This window comes from Typopeltis vanoorti, chromosome 23 (genome assembly GCF_054136105.1).
Source record: "Typopeltis vanoorti isolate ZY-2024b chromosome 23, IOZ_Tvanoo_1.0, whole genome shotgun sequence".
Taxonomy (NCBI): Eukaryota; Metazoa; Arthropoda; class Arachnida; order Uropygi; family Thelyphonidae; genus Typopeltis; species Typopeltis vanoorti.
This window is the reverse complement of record NC_143571.1, coordinates 32,038,991-32,065,477: the sequence shown is the minus strand read 5'-3', so window position 1 is coordinate 32,065,477 and position 26,487 is coordinate 32,038,991. Positions and strand designations below refer to the sequence as shown.

General features: G+C 39.9%; 1 protein-coding gene across 1 annotated transcript in view; it reads right to left on the bottom strand.

The window, feature by feature from the left end:
• Nucleotides 1-26,487, bottom strand: part of LOC150093743 (dynamin-1-like) — a 293,501-nt gene that overhangs the window by 261,483 nt on the left and 5,531 nt on the right. The window contains exon 2 of the mRNA XM_090413039.1: nucleotides 19,774-19,946. Within this exon, the coding sequence (XP_090269165.1) occupies nucleotides 19,774-19,943 (170 nt within the window). The 5' untranslated portion in view covers nucleotides 19,944-19,946. The remainder of the gene's footprint in view (nucleotides 1-19,773; nucleotides 19,947-26,487) is intronic.

The window sequence follows — 26,487 nt, the reverse complement described above, 5'->3', positions numbered from 1 at the left end:
ATTAGATTAGTGCATTGGATTAGAGACTGGCTATCTGATAGGTATCAACAAGTTGTGTATGTGGGTGCAATATCCAGGAAAAGGAAAGTCACTAGTGGAGTGCCTCAGGGTTCTGTTTTAGGGCCATTACTATTTAACTTGTATATTAATGATATTGGCGAAGATTTGGATGGAGATATTCAGTTGTTTGCAGATGATGCAAAGTTGGGACGAACCATAAAGAGTAGGGAAGATGTTGTGGCCTTGCAAGAAGACTTGAATAAATTGAGTGATTGGGCAAGCAAATGGGGATGTGAGTTCAATGTTGCAAAATGTAAGGTTTTAAAATTTGGAAAACAAAGATGGGATGCAGAATTTATGCTTGGTGAGAATATATTGTTGGAAGTAGAGGAAATAAGAGATCTGGGGGTGATAGTGGATAAGGAGCTAAAATTTAGGGGACACATCGCCAAAATTGTGAAGACAACACAAAGACTTCTGGGAATGATGCGGAGAACACTGACATGTAGAAGTAGGGAGATTCTTGTTCCATTGTATAAGGCTTTGATTAGGCCACACATGGACTATTGTGCCCAGATTTGGTCACCTGGTTTTCAGAAGGATGAAGAGATGTTGGAAAGGGTCCAAAGGCGACTGACTAAGGTAGTTTCTGACCTCTGGAATGTCGAGTATGAGGAAAGATTGAAAAGATGTAATTTGCAGAGTCTAGTGGAGAGAAGGAAGAGGGGAGATATGATAGAGAACTACAAGTTGGTAAGGGGTTGTTATAGGATCAATGGTGGAGAAGTTCTACAGAGAATAGTGGGAGATCAGGGGAGAACCAGAGGTCATCCCTGGAAACTGTATAAAGAGGGTGTGATTAGGGGAGTGAGAGGCAGGTTTTTTTCGTGCAGAGTTGTGAGTGATTGGAATGCCTTGCCTGAGAGTGTGGTGTCTGCAAGGAGTTTGAATGTGTTTAAGACGCGGTATGATGAGATGTGTGTGAGATAAAAGGACCTCCTAGATGAGTCTTTGACTCCATGAGGTCTTATTTAATAATAATAATAATAATAATACCAGAACTTTGAAGCTCTCGTTCTTTTACTTTTGACAAATGGATATTATATGCAAATGGAAATAAAACATTAAACGTTAAAGCAAAGGTGAAAAAAAGTTTAAAAAATACCTTAATTTTCACACTAGCTTCCAAAATGGGTTCATCACACTGGTGTTGCCACCTTCGCGAGTTCGTTCCTTACTTTTCATATCTGTTGCTAGATGTCTGCCTTTCAGGAACCAGGAATTGACGTGTGGTTGAAAAACAGACAGAGGAGGCCAAACCAGTTTGATGAACATCAGTGCACTCACGGTCTTCATTTGTAGAGAAGCACTTGGTGTGATAATCAGGTTCATCTGGGAAAAGCAATGCTCACATTCAGCAGTAGAAACGAGGATGCTGTTGATAGTGTTTATTAACTGCAATAGTGCAGCAGGCATTTTCTTCTCTGTCAGGAATTCACGAAAACCTCTAACAACCTGTCATTCTGGAATTGTAGCCTCTTACACAAACTCTCCACTTTAGTCTCACCGAAAGTAACATTCCTTTCAGCACCGTCTGGCCAACATTCTGGATACAACACTTTTGTCCATTCTGGAATTTGCATCTCTTCTGCAGATAGAAGGCAATTTTCCATTCGTTGTTTCAAGCAGTCATAAAATTTTGTAGGATCAAGAGAACGATTCGCATTTATTGATCGACTGGTTACCCTCTTCTCCAAAGTCACGCCTTTAAAGTTCAGATTTTCAACTGTTTGTACAGCTTCAAGATAAAAAGGCCCGCCATTGACTTTCCTGTCTTCAAACAGCTGAATCTGACTTGATATACTGCTATGAGCTTTGTAGAGTGTAATATCTCTTGCTTGCAGTTCAACACTAAGCTCTGACAATTCTTGGAAAGCATCACACATCAATCCAAGATCCAAAACAAAATCAACACGTTATTTTCTTCAAAAGGACTTCATGCATTACTCTTTCAGACTTGTCTCTGTTTTCATCTTGTTTTGCTGTAAAATGAGCCACAAGTACTTCATAATCTTTCCACACCATGCAAACAGTTCTAAAACTAGAACCCACCCAAAGTGTATTTAAAACTCTTCCAATTTTGAAGATTTCCTTGTCAAGATCTTCAGTTACTTTACTTCTCTGACATTTTTGGATGACTGGTGACAGAGACAGTAAAGTTTGTCAAGATATGACTTGAAGTGGTTGATTTGTTCTGGGAAGTAATTTTTAACGACATCGCCAACAGAGAGCTAGAGTCTGTGGTTGGTACAATGCCAAACCAAAATGTGAGGATAACGTTCTTTAATCAAAGCCACTACTCCTTTTTTCATACCCAACATCACAGCTGCTCCATCACAGGCAATGGCAACAAGAAGTTTCTTAAAATAATCATCATGAAACCCCAATTCATTAAGGGTATTCATCAAGTTATGGAAAATGCCTTGAGCGGATACATTTTCTAACTCTACAATGTCAATAAAAATATTTGTGTGTTGCTCCATATTAGGTAGCATTGTGTGTACATATATCATTAATGATGACAACTGGCTAATAGTGGTGCTTTCGTCAATCAAAAGGGAAATCTCACAGTTTGACTATTATTTTTTTATAAATGACTTTTTTTTTCATTTCAGTTCCAATATGATTTGTTATATTCATACAAGCATTTGTAGAATGTAGAATTCGAACCACGTCACTGCCATTCAATTCTTGGAGGTCAATTTCTGATTCAAAGTCATTGAAAGCCGGAGTTTTCTTTGCAACTTTATATGCTGTCCTGAAGATTCTACAAGTGACTCTTTTCTCATGTTCAAATACTTTTGAATAAGCAACCTCCATTTTCATTCTTTTGGAGATGTTATAATTTTAGTGGCAGCAATGTGAGTTGAACTGTTCTTATGATTGTGAATTTTTTTACGTAGTGAAGTCATTTGCTCTTTTTTTATTCCTACCATAATGAGAAATTTGAATCTTTGAAATATTCATATCTTGCTTATTCCTTTCTACTCCCAAACTTGCGACTTCCTTACATATTTTACAGCCAATGTTTTTATTCTCCTGGTCTAGAGTCCAAAAATCAGGCAGATCTTCTTGTGCATCTTTACTCATCGTGGTCATTGTAGCAACCGTAGCAGCTACGTGTTTTATCCCTCCAGTTTTTGTATCACTGTCCATCGGGTCTGTTTTTTGCCTCATCACTATCACTACACTTACTGTTCTTGAGCTTTAACTTTTTAGTTGCAGGAGTGGAAGAGAAAAATTGTGTTATTTTACTATTCATCGCGTAAAACTGGTGAAACTTCCATGAAGCACGTTAATCTCACTCACCCACATTGTAAAATTGCGACTCTACTTGCGTCTGGTTGTATGTTTGTTCACATAGAAGTTCTGCTTCCGGTAACTACAGTAACTTCCGGCCGACTATCGATTCTAATCAAAAACTTCGATCTTCGAGGTTCAGTGTCAACGACACAAGATGACAGCACTAGATTCGATGAAGCAAAGATGACCATTGATTTAGTCAATGACCATAACTGAGAATTTAAAATGGAGGCAGTCCTAGTTTTGAAATGCTTATAAAATGTGTTTAGGGGACCATTAAAATCCTAAACGTTTACAGGAACGTGTTCCGGACCATTCCAGCTGAAAAAAAGCCCTGATGATGGGAAAACCACCTGAAACTTCTACATACCTGACCTAACGACAAACTGTCATCTGATAAGAGAAACCTAGGGACTACAGAGAGCAGAAATGTTATAGATATTATAATGAGATGGAAAATTAGAGAGAAATTCCTATCCCTCTCGTCCATCCTAGGACGGGTGGAGTCCCCTCCTAATGAGGGGTTACTGGCGAATTAATGCAGCCGGTTTGCCACTCCTCTGCTGCATCCCCTAAGGGTGATATTCATGACTGTGTCCGTGTGTGTTCAGGGGGCCAGTTTGCCTGCTTGTGGGATGAAAAACTCCAGATAAACTGGCAGAAAAAACCCTGCTGCCCACACTCAAGACCAGATAACTTGGCTATGGCTGAGGAAGATCCTTAAGCTCCTCACGTCAGTGACGGGAATCGAACCCAGGACACTCCTTCCCCAGGCATATGGTTGCGAAGCGCATAGCCACTAGGCTAACCGCACGGACAGAGAGAAATTACACACACACAAAAAAAAATTCTCTCAAACACCAGTACAAGGACAGAGGAGTGGACAGAAACATATCCTGTCCAACCCTCTTTCAAAAAAGTTAGTGTGCACATGCAGTTGGTCATCTGCAGGCGATATGCTGTTCTGGTTACTCTGTAGGTTGGACTCTGGTTATTCTACATTTTGGACTCAAGTAGTGTTTTAGCATGAATATGTAGTGTCATAAGTGTTTTACCTTTAATATTTTGTGTTCTGTCACAGCAACCCATATGAGTGTGGGATTTTCACTTTGTTCCCAGAATATTATTATGTGACACCCTTACACCAGTTCTTATGGGATGAATTTTATTCAGATTTGGTATTTGAAACCCGTACAAATTATATAATGCAATAACTCTGACTCAGAGGAATTCGCTAAGCTTAGGGATTTTGGGAAAAGTTCATGAAGTTGTTTGTGTGGTTCAGTTTTATTTACATCTGCCTTGCTTTTATTGTAAAATTTTGACAAAGAAGTATTAAAATTATAATAATTGCATTTTGGCTGGATGAAATTTAAAGAAATTTTGTAGTCAAGGTCTATATTAAAATTTATGAGTTTTGATTTTGATCTAACCATTATTGTGAAAAAATTAGTGACAATAATGGTCACAATAAATTAGAGCAAAATTTTTCTGTTGAGAAATAAATCACCTTCTACATCAGCATTTCCCAAACTATGTTCTGCAGAACAGTTTGGGAAATGATCCGTGAAATATTATCAAAATTAATATGAGCCTGAAATGGTTTTAAATATTGCGACAAGTTCAAACATGTTTGAAAATCAGGTGCTCCTCACTTTGCATGTGGATTGTGCTATTAAGGATTTGACTCAGTCACCTACAGTTGTCGACACCTCTGAGCACAAGTGAAGTACACAGGTATCTATTCTAGGAAAACGTGTGGTCACAAGCAAGGTCAATGCGATGTGGCCTGACACACCTGTAACGCGTGTTTTCGCATTTTTGCGATGCAGTACAGCCTGTTGCAGCAATAGTGTGCACTTAGCTTTAAATTGAATACGAGACTGATGTTACTCTAACCAAGGTGTGACTCTAACCAAGGTGTTCCGTTAAAATTTCAGGATTTGTGAAGTATTCTGTCATGGGGAAAAGTTTGAGAAACGCTGATCTACACAATGAAGTAGCATATATACTTACAGAATAATGTTCTAAAATAGAATAAAATAATTATTACAAGGGATGTAGATAACAAATGAATCAATATGCAGGTTGTGCAGAAGAAATGTACAATTTGTGGGCCCATGGCCTGAATTTGACTGAAAGAAGTATTTATATAATACTAAAAGACTGCACTTCAATGGTTTTGGTGTCTAGAGAAAACTCTGTTCACTGATTGTGCTGAAATTAGAAAAACTTAAACAATTAAGGTGGATGCAGGTGCGCACATGTGTGTGTGTGTGTGTGTGTGTGCACGTGCGCGCACATCATGATGTAGTTACACAGATAGAATGTGAAGGGTTTAATATTTTCAGGAAGGATAGAGTAGATAGGATCAGAGGGTACTACTGATGATAGCAGACAAAAAAGAATAGGAAATAGTTGGGAGGGTGGGTGTTCATTTGAATCAGTTTGGTGTCAGATCAAGACCAATCATACGAAATATATGGTTGGTTGAAGCTATAAGCTGGGGGGGGGGGTCCAGGGATGATCTGGACGACATGAATCAGAAAATTAGTATAATGAGTGCAGGCTGAATCATTATTATGTGGTGCTTGAACTATTGAGATATAGATCGGAAGGAGGAAAGATCACATGATAGGAATGAAATAGAAATTTTACACCTATGAGAGATAATCACTTCAGGCAGCATGTATGAAAGGGACTTGGCATGCAAGAGTACTGGATCTGGTCATAGGAATTTTCAGGAAGGATAGAGTGAGCCAATGAAATGAGCCAATGTTCCACATTGCTTTCAACTGGGGAAAGTGACCATGCACTCTTCACTTGGGAGATTGCAAAGTATGAGGAATATTATGTCAAGAATGGGTATATAGGTAGGTATAATGTACCTACCTTGTAAGTATGATTACCTATCAGGTAGGTAATTATGACAAGCTTAGGAAGAATCTTGAAGCTGTGCCATGGCATAAAACTCTGCAAAGGAAGGATGTTAGTACTAGAGGAAACAATACTGTATTGTATACCTAAGAACCAGAGTCTTAATCAGGTAGGAGTCAGATGGATGAGTAATATCATTAAGCATTAGCTGCAGAAAAATAAAATGCTCTGGAGAGATAGTGCTGATGTTTTGGCTCTTCAAGAGGTTTGAATAAGCTGGAGAGGTGGACAAAGGCATGGGGATGTCAGTTTAATGCAACTAAATGTAAAACTTTACATTTAAATGTAAAGTTTCGGATGGGATGGGATGCTTCATACTCACTCAGTGGAGTTATACTGGAAGAAGCAAGGGATCTTGGGGTGATTGCAGATAGAGATCACTTTGCAAAGGTTGTGAAAACATTTAGGAGAACTGTGGCAATGTTGAGGAAGACATTGACCATGTAAGATAAGTGTGCTGGTCCAGTTGTATAAAGCTTTGATCAGACCACATCTGGATTTCTGTGCTCAGATCTGGTCACCAGGATTGAAGGGGATGAAATAACCTTGGAGAGGATGCAGAGATGGATAACAAACATGAGTCAGGACTGTACGATGTTGACTATGAGAAAGGACTGATGGCATGCAGAGTGCAGAGTTTGGTGAATAGAAGAAAAAGAGGGGACATGTTTGAGACATTTCAGCTGTTGAGGTGTTTTTAAATATGGCAGAATGAGGAAAAGGAACAAGGACAAGAGGACATCCCTGGAAGTTGCAAAAGGAGGTGGTGAGTAAAAGGGTAAGAAATAAATTTCTTGCATAGAGAGTGGTAGGAACATCGAATGCATTGCCTGAGAGGGTAGTGAACATGCAGACTAATGGACAATTTTAAGGAATGATATGCCAGCCTGGTTGGCCGAGTGGTCAGCATATCCGCTCTCCAGAGCCAAAGGGCTGTGGGTTCGAATCCTGCCATGGGCATGGATGTTTATGATTGTCTGTGGAAATAGTAGTGTGGTGGTCGGCGGTAGATGACGTTTGTGTAGTTGCAGTCGGTTGGTGGATTGAGTAGTGGAGACAGAGTTGTAGAGCAGGCCCTCCCTCGATGAGTCTTTGGACTCCCTGGAGGTGTCAAATAATAATAATAATAATAATATGATAGACTTTGTGTTCACTAAGAAAAAGTGACCCTCCTGTGAAGAGTCCTGTGATTCTATGAGAATCAGAAAAATAATAATAATAAAAGGGGACCAGCAAGTTCATAAATGGCACAATGGTCAGGCAACAATGGAGACCAGTAGCATGGTAAGGAAAACAAAATCAGATTATGGGAAGAAACTAGCCAAGCAGGCCAAAGACAATCCCAAAGAGTTCTTTCATTATGTGACAAGTAAGAAGGGAAATGATTATGGAAGAATAACCTTCATGTGCACTGATGGTAATAAGGTAACAGAAGCAGATGAAATAGTTGAGTTACTGAGTGACCACTTTGCAAGGATGCATCACCCAAGTGTATTACTGCTGTGACATGTCTGGCAGACTGATGTGGGAGTAGAGGTGGATAAATTGGAGGTTCTTACAATATTGCAAAATCTCGATATAAATACAGCTGTGGGATTACATCGAATATCAACTCTTGTTTTACAAGAATGTGTAAGGGAACTGGCAATGCCTCTGACCAGGCTCTTTAATTTAAGTCTCAGCTCTGGTAATTTCATGGGAATGGAAAGAGGTAGAATAATTCCTTTGCATAAGAGAGGTTCTAAGACTGCAGTAGTAAATTATAGACCAATCAGTATCTCATGAGCAGTGGTAAAACTACTGGAAAAACTGGTCAAAAAGCGAAATCAAGAATGGAGGGATAAGAATATGATACTCTATGAGGGACAACATGGCTTAGTGACGGATCTGTCATGTGTTTGTAATTTATGAACTTTTTATAATAGAGTAACAGCTGAGTTGAATAAAGCAAATGGCTACACAATGAATGTATCGGATTTTGCAAAGACATCTAACAGAATACCACATGGAACTTTCTTATGCAAATTATAAGTAATGGGAGATGGATATGACAATGATTACACAGATACAAAATTAGCTGCTGGAGAGATATCAAAAAGTGGTATTGAGGACCAGAATACAGGCAAAAGCAGGTAACTGGTGGTGTGCCAGATGGTTCTGTGATAGGACTGTTACTGTTTAACTTGTACACAAATGTTATAGGAAATAATCTGAAAGGAAACATTCAGTTTAAGGAAGTTTTTTCACTTGGCTAAGCTACTTAATTATATAATGGGTTTTATCTTTCATCCAAGTGTAAACAAACAAAGTTTGAGCCTGAAGTACTTTCAGGACTAGGGAAACTCATGGTAAAGGTGGTATAAGTTCTCATCACTTGCCGTAGTATCTCCAATAATGCAAAGCACATTTCCTTCTAGACATACAGGGTGTTCGGAATAAATTTGACATATTTATAATTAATTATATTTTTCCGTAAGTTACATGTATTAACACACACTTCTCTTCATTTAAAAGGTTGGACCCTTCTTCATTCATATACAAGATGTCAGAAAGGATGGATAGCTGGAACCCACCTGAATCATGGAAGAGAATAACTTGTATCATGATGATTCGTGCCGGCCATCAAAATAAGGATATTTCGACTGCTGCCCAATGCTCCCTGAATACAGTAAAAACAATCAGGCATGAACTAGAGACTTGCAATGGTGACTACTAGGATGTAGCAAGAAGAAAGATCCCTAGCAGACGATCTGATTGCGTTCGTACAGCAGAATTCCTCGCAAATCCGCAGGAACAGGTGTTGAAGATCCCTGGCATTGGAATTCGGGCTTTGTCACGTGAAATGAATGTTGCAGCCTCTACTATGAAGCTTGCACTCAATGAAGACCTCCGCTACTACTCATACAAGCGCCGCAAAGGTCAGCTGCTTACAGAAAAGGCCCGTGAAAAACGTTTGATAAACGCGAAGAAACTTCTAAGCAAAGTGAAACATCCTGCGGAACCACAAACAATCTGGTTCTTTTCCGATGAGAAAAACTTTTGCCAGGATCAAAAACACAACACGCAGAATAACAGATGGCTTGCATACAGTACAAAGGACATTCCTCGTGTAATGCAGACTAAATTTCCCCAAACTGTGATGGTTTTCGGATGTGTATCCTCTGAAGGCAATGTGATGCCTCCGCATTTTTTCCAAGAGGGCCTCAGGTTGACTTCAGATGGCTACGTGGAGTTGCTAAACACTGTAGTCAAGCCCTGGATAACAAGGGTAGCCAATGGTAGGCCGTATGTATGGCAGCAGGATTCAGCCCCTTGCCACACCTCTGGGAAAAGTCAAAAATGGTTGTCTGAAAATTTCTACGACTTCACCAGTCCAAATGTTTGGCCTCCAAACTCCCCAGACCTTAACCCCATGGATTATTTTGTATGGGGCACAGTTGAAAAAGACACCAATCGCACTTCCAGTAATACAAAAGCCCAGTTAATGGATAAAATTAAAACAGTTTTTGCGGCCCTTCCCAGGGAGACTGTAGCATCAGCTTGTTCGAGGTTCCGAAGCAGGATTGAAGCTGTGATCGATGCTAATGGTGGTTATTTTGAGTAAATCTTGTTGATAGTATTGTAATTAACTCTGCCTGTAATGTTTTTTGTCAATTCATTAAATTTAATAGATACAAAGAAGATTTTCTTTTTCCTTACGAAACTGTCAAATTTATCCCGAACACCCTGTATAATGCTATGCATTAAGGGAAGGGCCATTACCCAGAGCGGTTTCCCTGTTTAAGTGCGGGGTTACCTCTCAAAAAACTCATGCGATCCCCCAGATCACCCAACAATGAGTGACCCAAAGGATCAAAAACTCAGTGTTGTTCCCCTCAGTAACAGGCTCACCCTGTCACCGAGAAGAACACTCAGCATTTGGCTCTACCCAGTGGCAGGCTCACCCCACTACCGAGCAGAACGGCTCATATTTCATCTGAGGGGTAACAGCAACAGCCGTGCCTCAATTAACTTCATGGGCTACAGTATCGCCATCCATCACCCAAGCTTCCAACCAGTTTCGACCTTTATTGAGGTCTCATCAGTGGGAGACAAACCCTGAGGTGTTGATACTAAGGTGGAAGTAATGGAGAAGTCATATTTACCTATACGAGTTGCTAAAGGGTGTCACACCCTATTATTAAAATTCTCTGGATTAGAGATAAGTTCAAGCAAGTTTTTTCATTTGGCTATGCTACTAATTATATAGTAGGTTTCATCCTTTATCCAAGTGTGAGCAAACAAAGTTTGTGCACCTGAAGTACTTTCAGGACAGGGGCAACTCATGGTAAAGGTGGTTAATGCATAGTTATATATGCCCCCAAGGAGATGTGCTTTGCATTATGGGAGATGCTAAGGCAAGTGATGAGAACTTATACCACCTTTACCATGAGTTGCCCCAGTTTGTGTGCCTGAAAGTACTTCAGGCACACAAACTTTGTTTGCTAACACTTGGATAAACGATATAAAACCCACTATATAATTAGTAGCATAGCCAAGTGAAAACACTTCCTTAAACTTATCTCTAATCCAGAGAAATTTAATAATAGGGTGTGACACACTTTGGCAACTCATATAGGCAAATATGACTTCTCCATTACTTCCACCTTAGTATCATCACCTCTGAATCTGGATTCCACTGATGTGCTTTTGCACAAAAGTGGTCTCTTTCCTTGAGGTATGAGAGGCTCCGCTTGGAGTAGGTTTTTTCCTGTCTCTGAGTGGGGCCACCACTGATTAGCTCTGTCTGGTGGTGGGGTGAGCCTTTACTATCTCAGCATTGGATCTTGTAAAGATCCAATGCTGAGAAGTTCTTTTCGGTGACGGGGTGAGCATGTTACTGAGTGGAACAACGCGGAGTTGGACGTTCCTTCGGTCACTCGTAGGGAGTGGTCTGGGGGACCACTTAATTTTTAGAGAGGTCTTTATTGAGGTGCTGTTTAAGTAAACAGCACCTCAATAAAGGTCGAAACTAGTCTGGATAGTGGCCCTTCTCTTAATGCATAGCATTAGACATGTCCACAAGGAGATGTGTTTTGCATTATAGGAGATACTAAGGCAAGTGATGAGAACTTATACCACCTTTACCACGGTTGCCCCAGTGCTGGAAATATTTCAGGTGCAAACTTTGTTTGCTTACACTTGGTTAAAAGATAAAACCCACTATATAATTAGAAATATTCAATTGTTTGCTGATGAGGCAAAATTGGGTCGAGTAGTAGTTAATTAAGGTGATGTGGAAAGCTTGCAGGATGATTTAAATAGATTATCTGTATGGTTAAAGATAATGGCTGTCAGTTTAATGTTGAGAAATGTAAATTTATGCATTTTGGGATAAATCAATGATAAGCTGTGAAGTATGTTGATAGAACTGTACTCTAGCAAATTGATGAAGCTATGGATTTGGAGATGGTGGTAGACAGAGAGTTGAAGTTTAGAGAGCATATTGCTAAGGTAGCTCATTAGACAACTTGGCCATTGTAGAATACACTAACAAGTAGAGATAAGAAGTTATTCTTACTTATAAGACCTTCATACATCCCCATCTGGATTACTGCACTCAAATATGGTCTTGTAGGTTTCTTGGGGATGAGGAGGTGGCAGTGTAGGTTGTTTATTTGATGAATTGGTTTATAGATGAATTATTGTTTGATGAATTCATTATTTTTTATGAAAAACATTGAATTGTTGTTCAATAAACTTTCTTTTGATTACCTGTTTTCAATGAAATTTTTGGAACCGCATTCTCTGATACTGTTCAAAGTGGTCAGTCTAATTAATTCAAGAGAATGAGGAGAAATATGGTGCAATATTTTGTGGCAATATTTCAGTAGAATGTATATGCAAAAAAAAAAAAAAGGAGAGAGTAAAATTGGTATGAACTTATGACCAATGGCCATTAGAAAGTGAAATACCAAACCTAATAACTGTTGGAAGTTTTTCCACTTGGTTATACTATAAATTAAAGATACCAAGAAATTATATACTTGGTTTAATTCTTTATTTCAGTGTAAGCAAACAAAGATTGCACCTGAAATATAATCAGGACTGGGGCAAAGCATATTTTGAAGCTAATGAAGCATATCATTTTTTGGTATCAAAACTAATAGCTGGCTTATGAGCATAATACAGTCATTTCAATCATCCCCTTGTAGTTCAGTGGAACTACAAGGGGTGATTATGAAGAGTTCAGGAGATAGCTAGCGGGTGTAGTATGGAATGAGGAGTTAGCTGGAAAAGAGATCAATACAGCTTGGAGGATTTTCAAAGACTATCTAGTAGATGAAATGTCTAAATGTATTCCAAGGGTGAGAAGGTTAAATAGGGTAGGTGTGAGATGGATGAATAAAGAGATTAAGCATGCAATACAAAAAAAAAGGGCATTATGGAGGCAGCATAAGAGAAGTGGAAATAACCAATTCAATGTTGAAAGTTTATTTTTCACTTGGTCAGACTATAATAAATTTAGTTTTAATCCTTTATCCAAGTGTATGCAAACAAAGTTTGCACCTGAAAGTATTTTCAGGACTGGGGTAAAGTGGTACAACACCGGGCAACTCCTTGCAAAGGTGGAGCAAGCTACCAAACACTGCTATCTCGGTATCTCCCATAATGCAAAACACATCTCCTTGCAGATATGCATAATGTTATGCATTAAGGGAAGGGCCACAACCCAGACTAGTTTCGACCTTTATTGAGGTCTCTTCAGTGGGAGCCAGGCCCAAGTGGAGATACCAGGCAGAAGCATTAGCAAGGTCATCTCCTCCTATAGGAGCTACCAAACAATGTGCCACCTTTTTATTAAATTACTCTGGATTTACAGAAAGATGTTGTAACTTTATTTTTCACTTGGTCAGACTATAATAAATTTAGTTTTAATTCTTTATCCAAGTGTGTGCAAACAAAGTTTGCGCCTGAAAGTATCTTCAGGACTGGGGTAAAGTGGTACAACACCGGACAACTGCTTGCAAAGGTGGAGCAAGCTACCAACAGTCATATCTCAGTATCTCCCATAATGCAAAACACATCTCCTTGCGGATACCACTTTACCCCAGTCTTGAAGATACTTTCAGGTGCAAACTTTGTTTGCACACACTTGGATAAAGGATTAAAACTAAATAAATTTATTATAACCAATTCAATGATGTTTACAAAGACCAGGCAAGGTGAGTGACTTAGTTGGTGAAGGAAGCTAAAGTGAGGTATGAACAGCAGTTAGCTAATGAAGCCCAAAAGAATCATAAGGAGTTCTTTCGATATGTAGCCAGCAAAAGAAAGATTGCTTGGAGAAAATGGTATAAAGACAGCTGTTGCAAAATGTGTGGTGGAGATACTTAAATCTTTTGAATGGGAATTTATTGAGAGATTGAGAGCAGTTGATGATGGAGAGGAGAGACTGACTGTAAGTGAGCAAGAGGTGTATGGGGAGTTGAACGAACTAGATGTTAATAAGGCAGTGGGACTTGATATCACGAAGTATTCTGAAAGAATGTGGCAAACAGTTGACACCTGCATTGACATATTTTTTTAATATAAGTCTTGCAATAGGTCAAGTTCCTTAAGGAGTGGAAGGAAGTCAAGATTGTGCCACTTCATAAAGGAGGTGATTGAACTCAAGCATCAAATTGTAGGCCTATCTGTGTGTCAGGTGTTGTGGTCAAGTTGTTGGAGAAGCTTGTGAGAACTAGAATCCAGAGTTCGGTTGACAACAATGGTATTATCTTTGATGGACAGCGTGAATTTGCTAAAGGAAGGTCATGTTTTAGTAATCCACTTACTTATTACAATAAAGTGACTGCTTCCTTGGACAGAGGAGAAGGATGCACAGTAATATACTTGGATTTCACAAAGGCTTTTGATAGAGTACCTCATGATAAATTGATAGTCAAACTAGAGCAGATGGGGTTGGATATTAGATTAGTGCATTGGATTGGAGACTGGCTATCTGATAGGTATCAACAAGTTGTGTATGGGGGAGTGATATCCAGGAAAAAGGAAAGTCACTAGTGGAGTTCCTCAGGGATCTGTTTTAGGGCAATTACTGTTTAACTTGTATATTAATGATACTGGTGAAGATTTGGATGGAGATATTCAGTTGTTTGCAGATGATGCAAAGTTGGGATGAACTATGAAGAAAAGAGAAGATGTTGTGGCCTTACAAGAAGACTTGAATAAATTGAGTGATTGGGCACAGGAATGGGGATGTGAGTTAAATGTTGCAAAATGTAATTATTATTATTATTATTATTATTATTCAGGCCTCCAAGGAGTCAAAAGACTCATCGAGGGAGGTCCTTTCTAAGACATAAAGTCTGTCAAGACTCATCGAGGGGAAGTCCCCCCCTGAGAAACACAAAGTTTATCATACCACTCCTTAAACCCACTGACCGTTCTCGCTCCCACCACTCCATCAGGCAATGCATTCCACGGCTCAACCACCCTCCACACAAAGAAACCACTCCTTACCCTCTTGCTCACAGTTTCCTTTCGTAACTTCCAGGGATGGCCTCTTGTCATCACTCCTTCCCGCTGATCAACCAAGCGAAAGAACTCCCCAGTGTCAACCCTGTAACCACCTCTCAACAGTTTAAAAGTCTCAATCATATCACCTCTCCTTCTTCTATCCACCAAACTCTGCAGTCCACATTCTCTCAGCCGATCCTCATAACTATCCTTGTACAGTCCTGAAACCATCTTTGTATCCTTTCCACGGTTAATTTATCCCCTTCAAATCCTGGGGACCAAATCTGAGAACAATAGTCCAAGTGTGGTCTGATCAGAGACTTATACAACGGAATGATAACCCTCTTATCTCTGCAGGTCAGTGTCCTTCTCATAATAGCAGCAATCCTCTGTGTTACCTTCACCACCTTTGCAATATGTCCCCTAAACTTCAGGTTTCTATCAATCATCAACCCCAGATCTCTTGTCTCCCCTACTTCCTCCAGTATAATTCCTCCCATAGAGTATGCAGCATCCCATCGATGTTTCCCAAACCTCAAGACCTTACATTTTGCTGCATTAAACTGACACCCCCATTCATTTGCCCATCTATCTAGCTTATTTAAATCCTCTTGCAGGGCTACCACATCTGCACTATTACTAATAATCCTTCCAAGCTTCGCATCATCCGCAAACAACTGAATATCCCCCTGCAATCCACTGGCTATGTCATTGATATAAAGGTTAAACAATATAGGTCCTAGTACTGAGCCCTGTGGGACCCCACTTGTAACCCTCTGCCTCCTGGAAACTGCTCCACCATACACAACTCTCTGATACCTATCAGACAGCCAATCCTGAATCCAGTTGACCAATCTGACATCCAGACCCATGTGCTGCAACTTAAATATCAGCTTATCATGTGGCACCCTGTCAAATGCCTTCGCCAAGTCTAAGAAAATTGCAGTATATGCCTTTCCCTCATCTAATGCTCTTGTAACTTTATTATAAAAGGCTAGCATATTGCTAAAACAAGAGCGTCCTTTCACAAATCCATGTTGATTCTCACAGATAACATTACCCTCATCTGCCCAATGCTGTACACGGTCCCTCACTACTTTCTCCAAGATCTTAACAACTACTGATGACACACAGACTGGCCTATAATTAGACACTTCCAGTCTGTTACCACCCTTATGCAATGGCACTATCTTACCTTCCTTCCATTCCCTGGGCACCTTTGCCAAAGCCAGACTTTCATTGAAAAGCCACGTTAAAGGTATTGTCAATTCCCTAGAACATTCTCTCAAAACTCGTGGCGAAATACCATCCAGTCCCACAGCTTTACTGACATCCAGAGTACTCAGTATCTGAAACACACTCTCCTCCTGTACCTCCAGACCTCGTACCAGTCCTATCCCTCTAGCATTAAAACTGACTCTTCTAGGATGAAATACTCCAATAAAGTGTTCATTGAACAATTCCACTATGTCCTCTGCATCAGTCACTCTATTCCCATTTTTATCCCACAATATCATTCTTCCACAGTCATTTCTCCTCCTACTGGCCACATAGCTAAAAAATTCCCTAGGATTTTCTTTGGATCTTAGGGCCAATCTCCTCTCATATTCCAGTTTCGCTTTCCTTACCACACGAGTCACTCTTCTGGCCTGTGTCTTATAATCCTCATGCATCTCTTCACCTATCTCCTTATATCTCTTCCATAGCCTCTTTTTCGCATGCAATTCCTGTTTAATATTGTTTGTCATCCACTTTACTCCAAATTGCGCCCTCTTCTTCACTCGTGGTATACAACTTACCATTGCTGATAACAAATATTCTTTCACAATTTCCCACGCACTGGTGATATCCTGGCCTTCCAATTCCTCCCTCCATGAAACTTCCCGAAGTTGACGTCTAAGACTATTATAATCACCTGCCTTATAATTCCACATAAGTTCCCGTCTCTTTGATACTCCTGCATGTCTATTCATTTTCCAAGTCAAAACCATATGGTCACTCTCTCCAACTGGTGGGAGAGACGTCAACTCAGTTATTATCAACTCTTCTGATGCTATAACCAAATCCAAAATTTTTGAACCTCTTGTTCCCTCTGTTACATGTTGCCTAAGACATTTGTCCCTCAAGAATTCTAGAAATTCCATTCCCCTATTGTTACATGCGTCTTCCTCTCTCCAATTTATACTACTGAAGTTAAAATCTCCCATAACAATCATTCTTCTTGCACTTGCCAAACTTAGCTGTCTAAACATCTCCTGGTCCCCATCCTCTGTGCTCCTGGGTCTGTAGCAACACCCCACTAAATATCCTGTCTTGCCTACCTCTACCTCACACCATACGCTCTCAAAATCATTTGTCTCACTACCTTCCAAATTCTCCACTCTTAGAGGACATAGGTCATCACTTATCATAAGCAGCACCCCACCACCACGCTTTCCCCTCCTATCCTGGCGAAAAATGCTATACCCAGTGACTTCTATTCCTGTTTTTATATCTCCTTCTGTCAACCACGTCTCAGTGATCGCAATAATTTTTGGCCAGGCTGATGCTATCTGCGCCACCAATTCCTCTCCCTTATTCCGGATACTCCTGGCATTAGTATACAGCATATAAATGCCATTGTTTCTATACCCAGCATTATCCCTTCTAGACTCCACTGGGCTCAGTCTTACCTGACATTGTCTCCCTTCTCCCAAGTATCCATTCCCACAAGAGGCCACCCCTGCTATCATCCTCCCTGGGACACACTGACTCGTTCAGAACAGCAATCTCTCCAGATGCCTACGTCCTTCCTCATTCAAATGCAAACGGTCTCTCGCAAACAACTCCTCTCTTTCCTCAAACGCACTCCAAGCATCCACATATACCAGTCCTCTCTTGTCACACATTCTCGCTATTATGCCATTCAATATCACCGCTCTTCTGCTCAGCTCATCATTATCATACCTAGGCAACACGCACACTATTTTTCCTCTCTCTGTCTTCTTCCGTACAGTCTCAAGCAAAAATCTCATATCTCTCGCTGCCCGACTTACATTACCACTCAAGTCATTCGTTCCTACCATCACAATCATCTCATCCACCCTTTCACTTCTCTTAATTGCCATAGCCACCCTTTCTATTGTTCCTCCTGGCAAACACTCCTCACGCATCCTATCCTGAACACCACGGATCATTGAGTCACCATACATTATACCTCTTACCATTCCATCGCTCCTATTGTTTCCATTCTCTCCTCTTCTTTCATTCCCATACCTCTCTCTTCTACTGTTTCCATTCTCTCCTCTTCTAGCACTCCCATACATCTCTCTCATTCCCTCTCTCCTACTGTTTCCATTTTCTCCACTTCTAGCACTTCCATATCCCTCTCTCATTCTGTCTCTCCTACTACTGTTTCCATCCGCTCGTCTTCTAGCATTCCCATACCTCTCTCTCATTCCATCTCTCCTACCGTTTCCATTCTCTCCTCTTCTAGCACTTCCATATCTCTCTCTCATTCCGTCTCTCCTACTGTTTTCATCCTCTCGTCTGCTAGCATTCCCATACCTCTCTCTCATTCCTTCTCTTCTACTGTTTCCAATCTCTCCTCTTCTAGCACCCCCATACCTCTCACTCATACTCCTTAAATTCTCTCTCTCTCCTACTCTGATTCGCCTTGCATTCATCTCTTCCATTCTCCTAATCTTATCTTTCATACTTCTGCTCTCATTCACTAGACATTCCACCTCCTCTTTCAACTCATCTATCTCCCGCTGCAGGTCAGTCACTCTTAATCTAAATTCACTCTCCCAAACAAAACCATCTCCTAAACTTCCACAGTCACTCACACCTTCCACACTATCAACCATTATTTTCTCATTCTCTCCTATCATACTACTCGTCTTCCTACATTCATTCTCCGTTCCTGGAGCAACAAAGTCGGATATCGATATATCTAATGTAGTTATTTCCTCCAACTGCCTGCATTTTGCGCACATACGCTCTCCACTCTCTTTAACAAACCACATATGTAATTCCTTAGAAGCATACATGCCGCAAGTACTGCATGCCACAAAGTCCCTTATGATATTGCTATGTAAGGTTTTAAAATTTGGAAAACAAAGATTGGATGCACAATTTATGCTCGGTGAGGATATATTGTTGGAGGTGGAGGAAATTAGAGGTCTGGGGGTGATAGATAAGGATCTGAAATTTAGGGAACACATAGCCAAAATTGTGAAGACAGCACAAAGGCTTCTGGGAATGATGCGGAGGACATGGACTTGTAGAAGTAGGGAGATTCTTGTTCCGTTGTATAAGACTTTGATTAGGCCACACATGGACTATTGTGCCAGATTTGGTCACCTGGTTTTCAGAGGGATGAAGAGATGTTGGAAAGGATCCAAAGGCGACTGACTAAGGTAGTTTCCAACCTGTGGAATGTCGAGTATGAGGAAAGATTGAGAAGATGTAATTTGCTGAGTCTGGTGGATAAGAGGAAGAGGGGATATGATAGAAGCCTACAAGTTAGTAAGGGGTTGTTTTAGGATCAGTGCAGGAATCAAAGGTCATCCCTGGAAACTGTATAAAGAGGGTGTGAGTAGAGGAGTGAGAAGCAGGTTTTTTTCATGCAGAGATATAAATGATTGGAATGCCTTGCCAGCTAGGGTGGTGTCTGCAAGGAGTTTGAGTGTATTTAAGACACGGTATGATGAACTGTGTGTGGGATAAAAGTACGTCTGAGATGAGTCCTTGACTCCATGGGGTCTTGGGATAATAATAATAATATTAGCATGAACTAATGCTAGCATGAACTCATAACATGAGCATGAAAATATTTAATTCTGTTAAATGCCTGTTTTTTCTGCTTTATCCTTACTGTATATGTATAGTAGTTCTTCCAGAAACTTCAGCATAAGTGAACTGGTAGCTCAGAGTTCATGAAATGCATGAATAACTGCAACAACAACAACAAAAAATAATTATACTAACTTGCCAGCAATGTTTTCCAGGACGCTACTTTTACCAGCACTTTGGCATCCTACTACAGCAATCTGTGGTAGATCGATGCTCAGAGTTGTCTGGCCTGAAGACAGGAGACAATCCTGAAGTTTATTTACAAGTGAAACAACGTGTTTCATTGATTCATTATTTCCAGACATGGCCTGAAATAAACATTAAGACAGATCTAATTAGTATACAAAACTTCACATATCGCTTCTTATGTTAACAGCTGTTTAAATGTTTCAGAAAATCTGAAACTAAAAAACTTTTATGCAAGTAGACAAATACTATTTGAGAGCTTTTATGTTTCACTTTAGAATTAAACATACTACTGAATATGTTCCTGTCATTCCACAATAGTCTATAGTTATAAAATGCTCACTGTCATATCTCTGGAAAGCATCTGTAGGTAAAGAGCATGCAGCATGCACAAAAAGGTTTTGCAAAATTCAAAAGAAGTTATCACAGGATATGATTCGCTTATCTGTTTGTTATGTTGGCAAAAAAAAACAAAAAAAAAAAAACAGTGTCTTCCAAAATCAACTGCAGGCAACATAATTAGCTGATGAAACATGAAGGTACTACCTCATCCCAGACTGGGAATGCTAATACAGGTACCAAAAACTGCTTGGAATGATATCATAGAAATCTCAGCAGTCATAGAAGGTCTTATGAGAGTTCAACGAGTATAGGATTTGGATGAGTAGTAGGATTGTACTGTAGACTCAAAAATCTGCAGAATGGGTTTCGAGAGAGGAAGGATGAAGAAGAACAGTCTTGATTTCTATAGAAGCTGCATATAAACTTTGACAATAGTATAGACTACACTGACATGAAGAATATCATCACTATAAAATGTTAGATGTCTGATATGCAGTGACTTGACTCTTTTCCCTATCTGCCAACTTTCCAATCAGACAAATGACATACTGTGTTTGCCTTCAGAGAATTAGACAACCAGAAGGAAGACTGTCATATGTCAAATCCTAGTTACCAACTAGACGTTTTCCATACTTTTTTTTTTCTTTCAGTGCCTGAGTTACTCAATATTTGGCATGGGTAATTAGAGATTTTCCCTCCTTGAAGCATGGATTTTTAATTCTGCAACTCAAAAATTACCACAGAGCTCCACCATTTTTAGTCAATAACAAATCTTCCAAAACATTACCTAGAGTTACAAGTGCCTCTGCTTACTCCCTCAGGAATAAAAACATTAAATTAGAATTTTTTTTCCATGGATGAGTGTAAATGCCTGAAGAATGCTTTGTGTCCTATGGAGAGGGCATCATAACTGAAGTTTGGTGTCAGAGGTATAATGATATGGAGTTTTCTCCTGAATGTAGACCTCTGGTGGTAGAATGGAATGATAAATGCTGGTGGATATGACCAGCAAAGATTGGTCGATTGGTAGAACCTCTGCTACTAATAGCTTAAGCAAGTTTGAGCACGGTTAGTAGTTGGATGGATCAATCGTTCGATGCTGTTGGCATACTCTCCCTCGATGAGTCTTTGGACTCCCTGGAGGTGTCACATAATAATAACAATAATAAAATTCTTCTAGATAATGCAATGTTTCCTGCATTTGTGCCTGTTTTCCAGAACAATACCATGCTTTCAACAGGATAATGCACCATGTCATATTCCAGTTGGTATTATGATATTTGAAGAAACTGATTTGAAACATTGCTGGCCTGCACAGAATTCTGATCTAAACCCAACCAAAGGCCTTTGGAATGTTGGATGTAGGCCAGAGCAGTATATCTAAAAAATGTCTTGTGCAAAGATACACATATACTCTTTTATTTTATTTTTTTTGATATTTTAAAGATTTTCAATAGAAAAACACGTGAAAAATGGCATGAAACTGAAAAGAATGAGAACACCTAGCAGGTTTGTAGCTGGATATGGAAATTTTCAGGTGACTGATATATTCCAAAGTTTAAGCTTTGCACTTAACAAAATTAAAACCCGCAAAAGGTTATTTGCAAACCTAGAGTTTTGTCTATGGGTGGGCTAAGGATATATATATATATATATATTTTTTTTATTTCTATCAATTTTTATATATATTTTATTGAATGTTTTTAAATTTTTTACCTAATTCAGAAACCCTGCTCTAGAGACCAAACATGGAATTTATTCAAGCCACAGCACACCTCCAATCAGCTGAGCAGTGAATAGACAATGAAATTCATCTCTGACCTAAAGACAATCACAAGCATTCGTGCCCAGAGCAGGATTTGAACCTGTGATCTGCTGGTTGGAGGGTAGTTAAGCTAACAACTCAGATAACTAGGCCAGCAAATTACCCACATCATACTACATTGACAAAGCAGTACTCCGGAAAACTGATGAAGCTATAGATAGGATCAGAGGACAGTGATCACGATGGATGGCAATTCTATGGAATAATCCTTATGAGAATGGGGAAGATTTGTGGTTACAGAAAAATTGGTTGATGGGTGTAAAATGGGAGTAATAGACACGCAAGGATTACTTAAAGCTTTCTAATGGAATGATACAGTGCGACATTTTCAGTACAGAAGTTGTTTGTGGTTGGAAGGAATTAAGCAGGAGTGTGGTTGTCAAGGATGAGGACCAGATGTTTTGCTTGGAGAGTGGAAAATAAGTGGAATAGGTTGCCAGAGTCTGTTACAAGAACCTACAGACAGACAGTGCATAAATATTTTGAAACGGGGGGACCCGATTTTCCAGGGGGGAAAAACCAACTTTCTTGTGCCATAGATCGTCTAACTCGTAAATGGGTCGAAGAATTGCATAAAAATAAATAAATAAATAATAAAAATAAAAGCACCCTGTAGTGAACGACTAATATTGAACCTGTGGTGGTTTAGAGCTATGGAAACAAATCTCATTTCCACAGCTCTCCACAGGCATCTCTCATTTACGCACTTCCTGAAAATAAATGTCAATATGGAAACAAACGTCATTTCTTCCTGATAATAAATAAATGTCAATATGGAAAGAAACATAATTTCCACAGCTCTGCAGAGGCATTTCACTTCCTGAAAATAAATGTTAATATATGAGTCATTACACGAGTGAAGTTTTTAACGTTGCCCGAAGTCGTGTTGCAAACATTGCAATATAGGAAAAGAATATGGTTTAAAAAAAAAATTTAATTAAATTAAAAACAACAAAAACACTCACAACAGCGACAGAACACAGATAACGATAATAAAAGCAAACAATAATAGCACAAACAAACAAACAAAAATTACTGGCACGTGGGTAAACATAGCGAGCATCTGCAAAAATTAAGTTATAAAAATGAAAATCTCAACATGCCCGCAGAACGCAGAACGTTGCTGACTTGATGGGTGAAGCATAAATGCTTTTCATATTCCCCTTTGTCTAAGGGAAAGTTCTTTGAGTGGAGAGTTATTGGGTGGTAAGCTTGCCCAAGAAGGACAGTGAGATTAGCTGTGTCAAGCTGAGCATAGAATTGACTTGGGCCTTTTGTATTTGTAGAATTCTGTTTCATTGTAGTCTGAAGCTTGCTTGATCAGCAGGTTTGGATGATTGTTTGTCTTGGTGAAGAACTCTGCTGCTAGATCATGGAGGAGGGATGCGATATAGGGAGTGTTGACTTCTCAGTAAATTTGGGAGTTTCTGATAAATCATGGGGCATCCAGAATCATTCTCAGGCATTTGTTCTGTATCCTCTGCAGTTTCTGAATATTTGTATTCGAGGTGTGGCTCCATGTAGGAGATGAGTAAGTGATGACTGGGCATATTACCATCTTGTATATGAGTAGTTTGTTACGGATATCCAGTTTACTTCTTCTGTTGATCATGGAGTAGAGCTGGGCGATTGCTTTGGATGTCTTTGAGCTTATGTGTTTTATATGATTGGTGAATTGGAGTTTTTTTTGTCAAGTACGACACCAAGGCATTTGACTTCATTCTGCCATGGGATCTTGACACCTAGCAGGTGTATGTCTTCCTGATCTGAAACTTCTTTTTGGTGAACAGGATGGCTGAACTCTTCAGTGGGTTTGTTTGGATCCCCCAGGCCATCAGCCATTTCTCCAATGTGTGAATACTGTTTTGGAGTCTTTTGATAGCTAGTTTGGGACTGAGAGATCTTGCTAATAAAGCAGTATCATCTGCATATAATGCTGTGATTTTGAACTTGGATTTTGTGGAATATCAGCTATGTAGATAGAAAACAGCAGGGGAGCCAGAAGAGAACCCTGCAACACACCTGCCAGGATCTTGCATCTGGTTGATACAGTTTCATTTATTTTTACTTGCATGAATCTGTCTTTAAGGTAACTATCTATGATTTTTATTAGATTAGTTGGCATGTTAAATTTGATGAGTTTGTAGAGAAGACCCTGGTGCCACACCTTGTCAAAAGCCTTCGCAGCGTCTATAAAGACCGCAGCAGTGTGGAGGTTCCAGTTGAAACCTGTGATGATACATTCAACCAGTCAGTGTATCTGATGTGTGGTGCTATGTTTTTCCTGAATCCGAACTGCTCATCAAGGATAATACCTAGTTTATCTGTTGCTGATTGAAGTCTTGTAAGGTTGACTTTTTCTGCAACCTTACCTAGGATGGACAGTAGGCTGATAGGTCCGTAGCTTTCGGGGAGTTGACAGTTTTTTCCAATCTTTTTGATTGGTGTGATGTCAGCCATTTTCCATGATAAAGGAAAATATTCGAATCTGATTATTGCATTGATAATATTGACTCGGTGCACAATGGCTCTTCTGGGGAGTAATTTGATTGTTCTGTTTGTGATTCCGTCTGAACCTGGAGCTTTGTTGTTATTCAAGTGGGTTATGATATTTATAACTTCTGCTGGAGAGGTGGATGTGATGGGTTCTGCCTTCTCCTTTTGTTCTGTTATAACCTGCCTGACTCTGCGGTGAATCTTGTAGATAAGACTGATGTTTAAATTCTGATAAGAGGGGTTACACTGAGTTTCCAAATTTTCAACCAAAGCTTCTGCTTTTTCTTGGTCAGTGTGAGCTGCTTCTTTCTTGGTCTGAATTGGTGGTATGAGTTGCCTTTTAGTGAGGAGGGTTCTCAAGAATTTCCAGATGGAGTTATCCACTGGGTTCAGATTGTTCAGTTTGTTTTCCCAAACTTGATTTTGATGTTTCTGTAGAGCTTCCCGGACTTGTCTATTTAAATTATTCAAAGTTGTTTTATCTTTTTGGAGCTTTTGTGTTATGATTCCTCTTTCTGGCTCTGTTTTTCATCCAGATCAGGTCCATAATTTCCTCAGGGATCCGACCACTGGAATGAAAAACTGTGGTTTGTGTGACTGAAGCCAGTGCTTTTTTAATTTGGTAAGTGAGGTTGTTGACAGCTATATCTATCTCATCTTTGTTATGGATGATGGGTGTTGGGCCAATGTGGTCTGAGAGAGTTTTGGAGAGCTTTTCCCATGACATAAAGGAGTGTGGAGAAGAGAATTGTTCTTGTGTACCGAGCTTGAGCAGAATGAGGTTGTGATCAGATTATAATTCGTTTACCGTTTCCAGTTGGTATTGGTATCTGATGTTTCTAAGGACTGCGATGTCCAGTACGTCTGATCTTTCATTTGGACTGTGATGAGTGGGCTCTGTGGGTCTGGCTATAACAATAGAATTTTGCATTGAGTAATGGTTTAGGGTGTGGACTTTGTCATTGATTGAGGAGCTATACCAAGCTGTATGGTTGGCATTGAAATCTCCAGCCATGATGATGGAGTCTGTGGAGCTGAGAATGGAGTCCAAGTCAGATACCAGTAATGGAATGCTGGGTGGGTTGTGTACTGAATAGATTTTGATACTGCCAGCATTGTTTGTATGGACTTCAATGCCTGTTATCTCTAAGTTCTTGGTTTGTGGATTGGTCAGTACATTGTGGCTTATGTAGTTTTTAATGAATATGGCTGTGCCCCCTCCACTGGCAGTGAGTCTGTTTTGTACATTGCGTAGTTCAGAAATTTAGGGTTATTATCTGGTCTGAGATGTGTTTCATTTACTAGAATTATATCAGGAGTATATCTGTGAGTGAACTCTTGTAGTTCAAGGATTTTGTGTTCAATCCATTTGCATTCCATGCAGTTATGGTAAGGGAGTTAGGCTTATGTTTCCTATTGTTCATGATTGAGGGCTGTCAGAATGGAAGGGGTACCTTGAAGGAATTTCTTCGTGAATGGTGTAGGATTTGTTTTGCTGAATTCCTGAAGCATGGTAGCTAGTGAGGCAGTAAGAACTAATGTAAGGTTGGAGTTTGTAAATTCGTTGGAGGAAGTATTCTTGGATTGTGCAGCCTCGGCATATGTTTTGGTCCTGGTTTCAGGTTGATTTCCTTTCTGAGCTGTCAAGGTGGAGGTAATTTGAACTAGATGGCGATCTGCACAGTTGCCCAGGATGACATTGCTGGGTGATGGATGAGCAGTTTTGGGAGACCCCGCAGTTCTTTGGGTGTGCTATGCATCCTTTATAGTTGGCAGGGTGAGGACCTCCGCAGTTTGCGCACTTAGCTGGCGTAGATCTTGGCTTGGTGCATATGATGGTCTGGTGGCCTTCACCACATTTTAAGCACCTGAAGTTGGCCTGGCATAGCTTTTGGGCATGCCTAGACTGCTGACATCTGTGGCACTGTCCTGCTGATGCTCTCTTTCTTAGCGGTTCCGTAGTAATTCTGATGCCTCAGACAGCAGTCTGCCCATATATT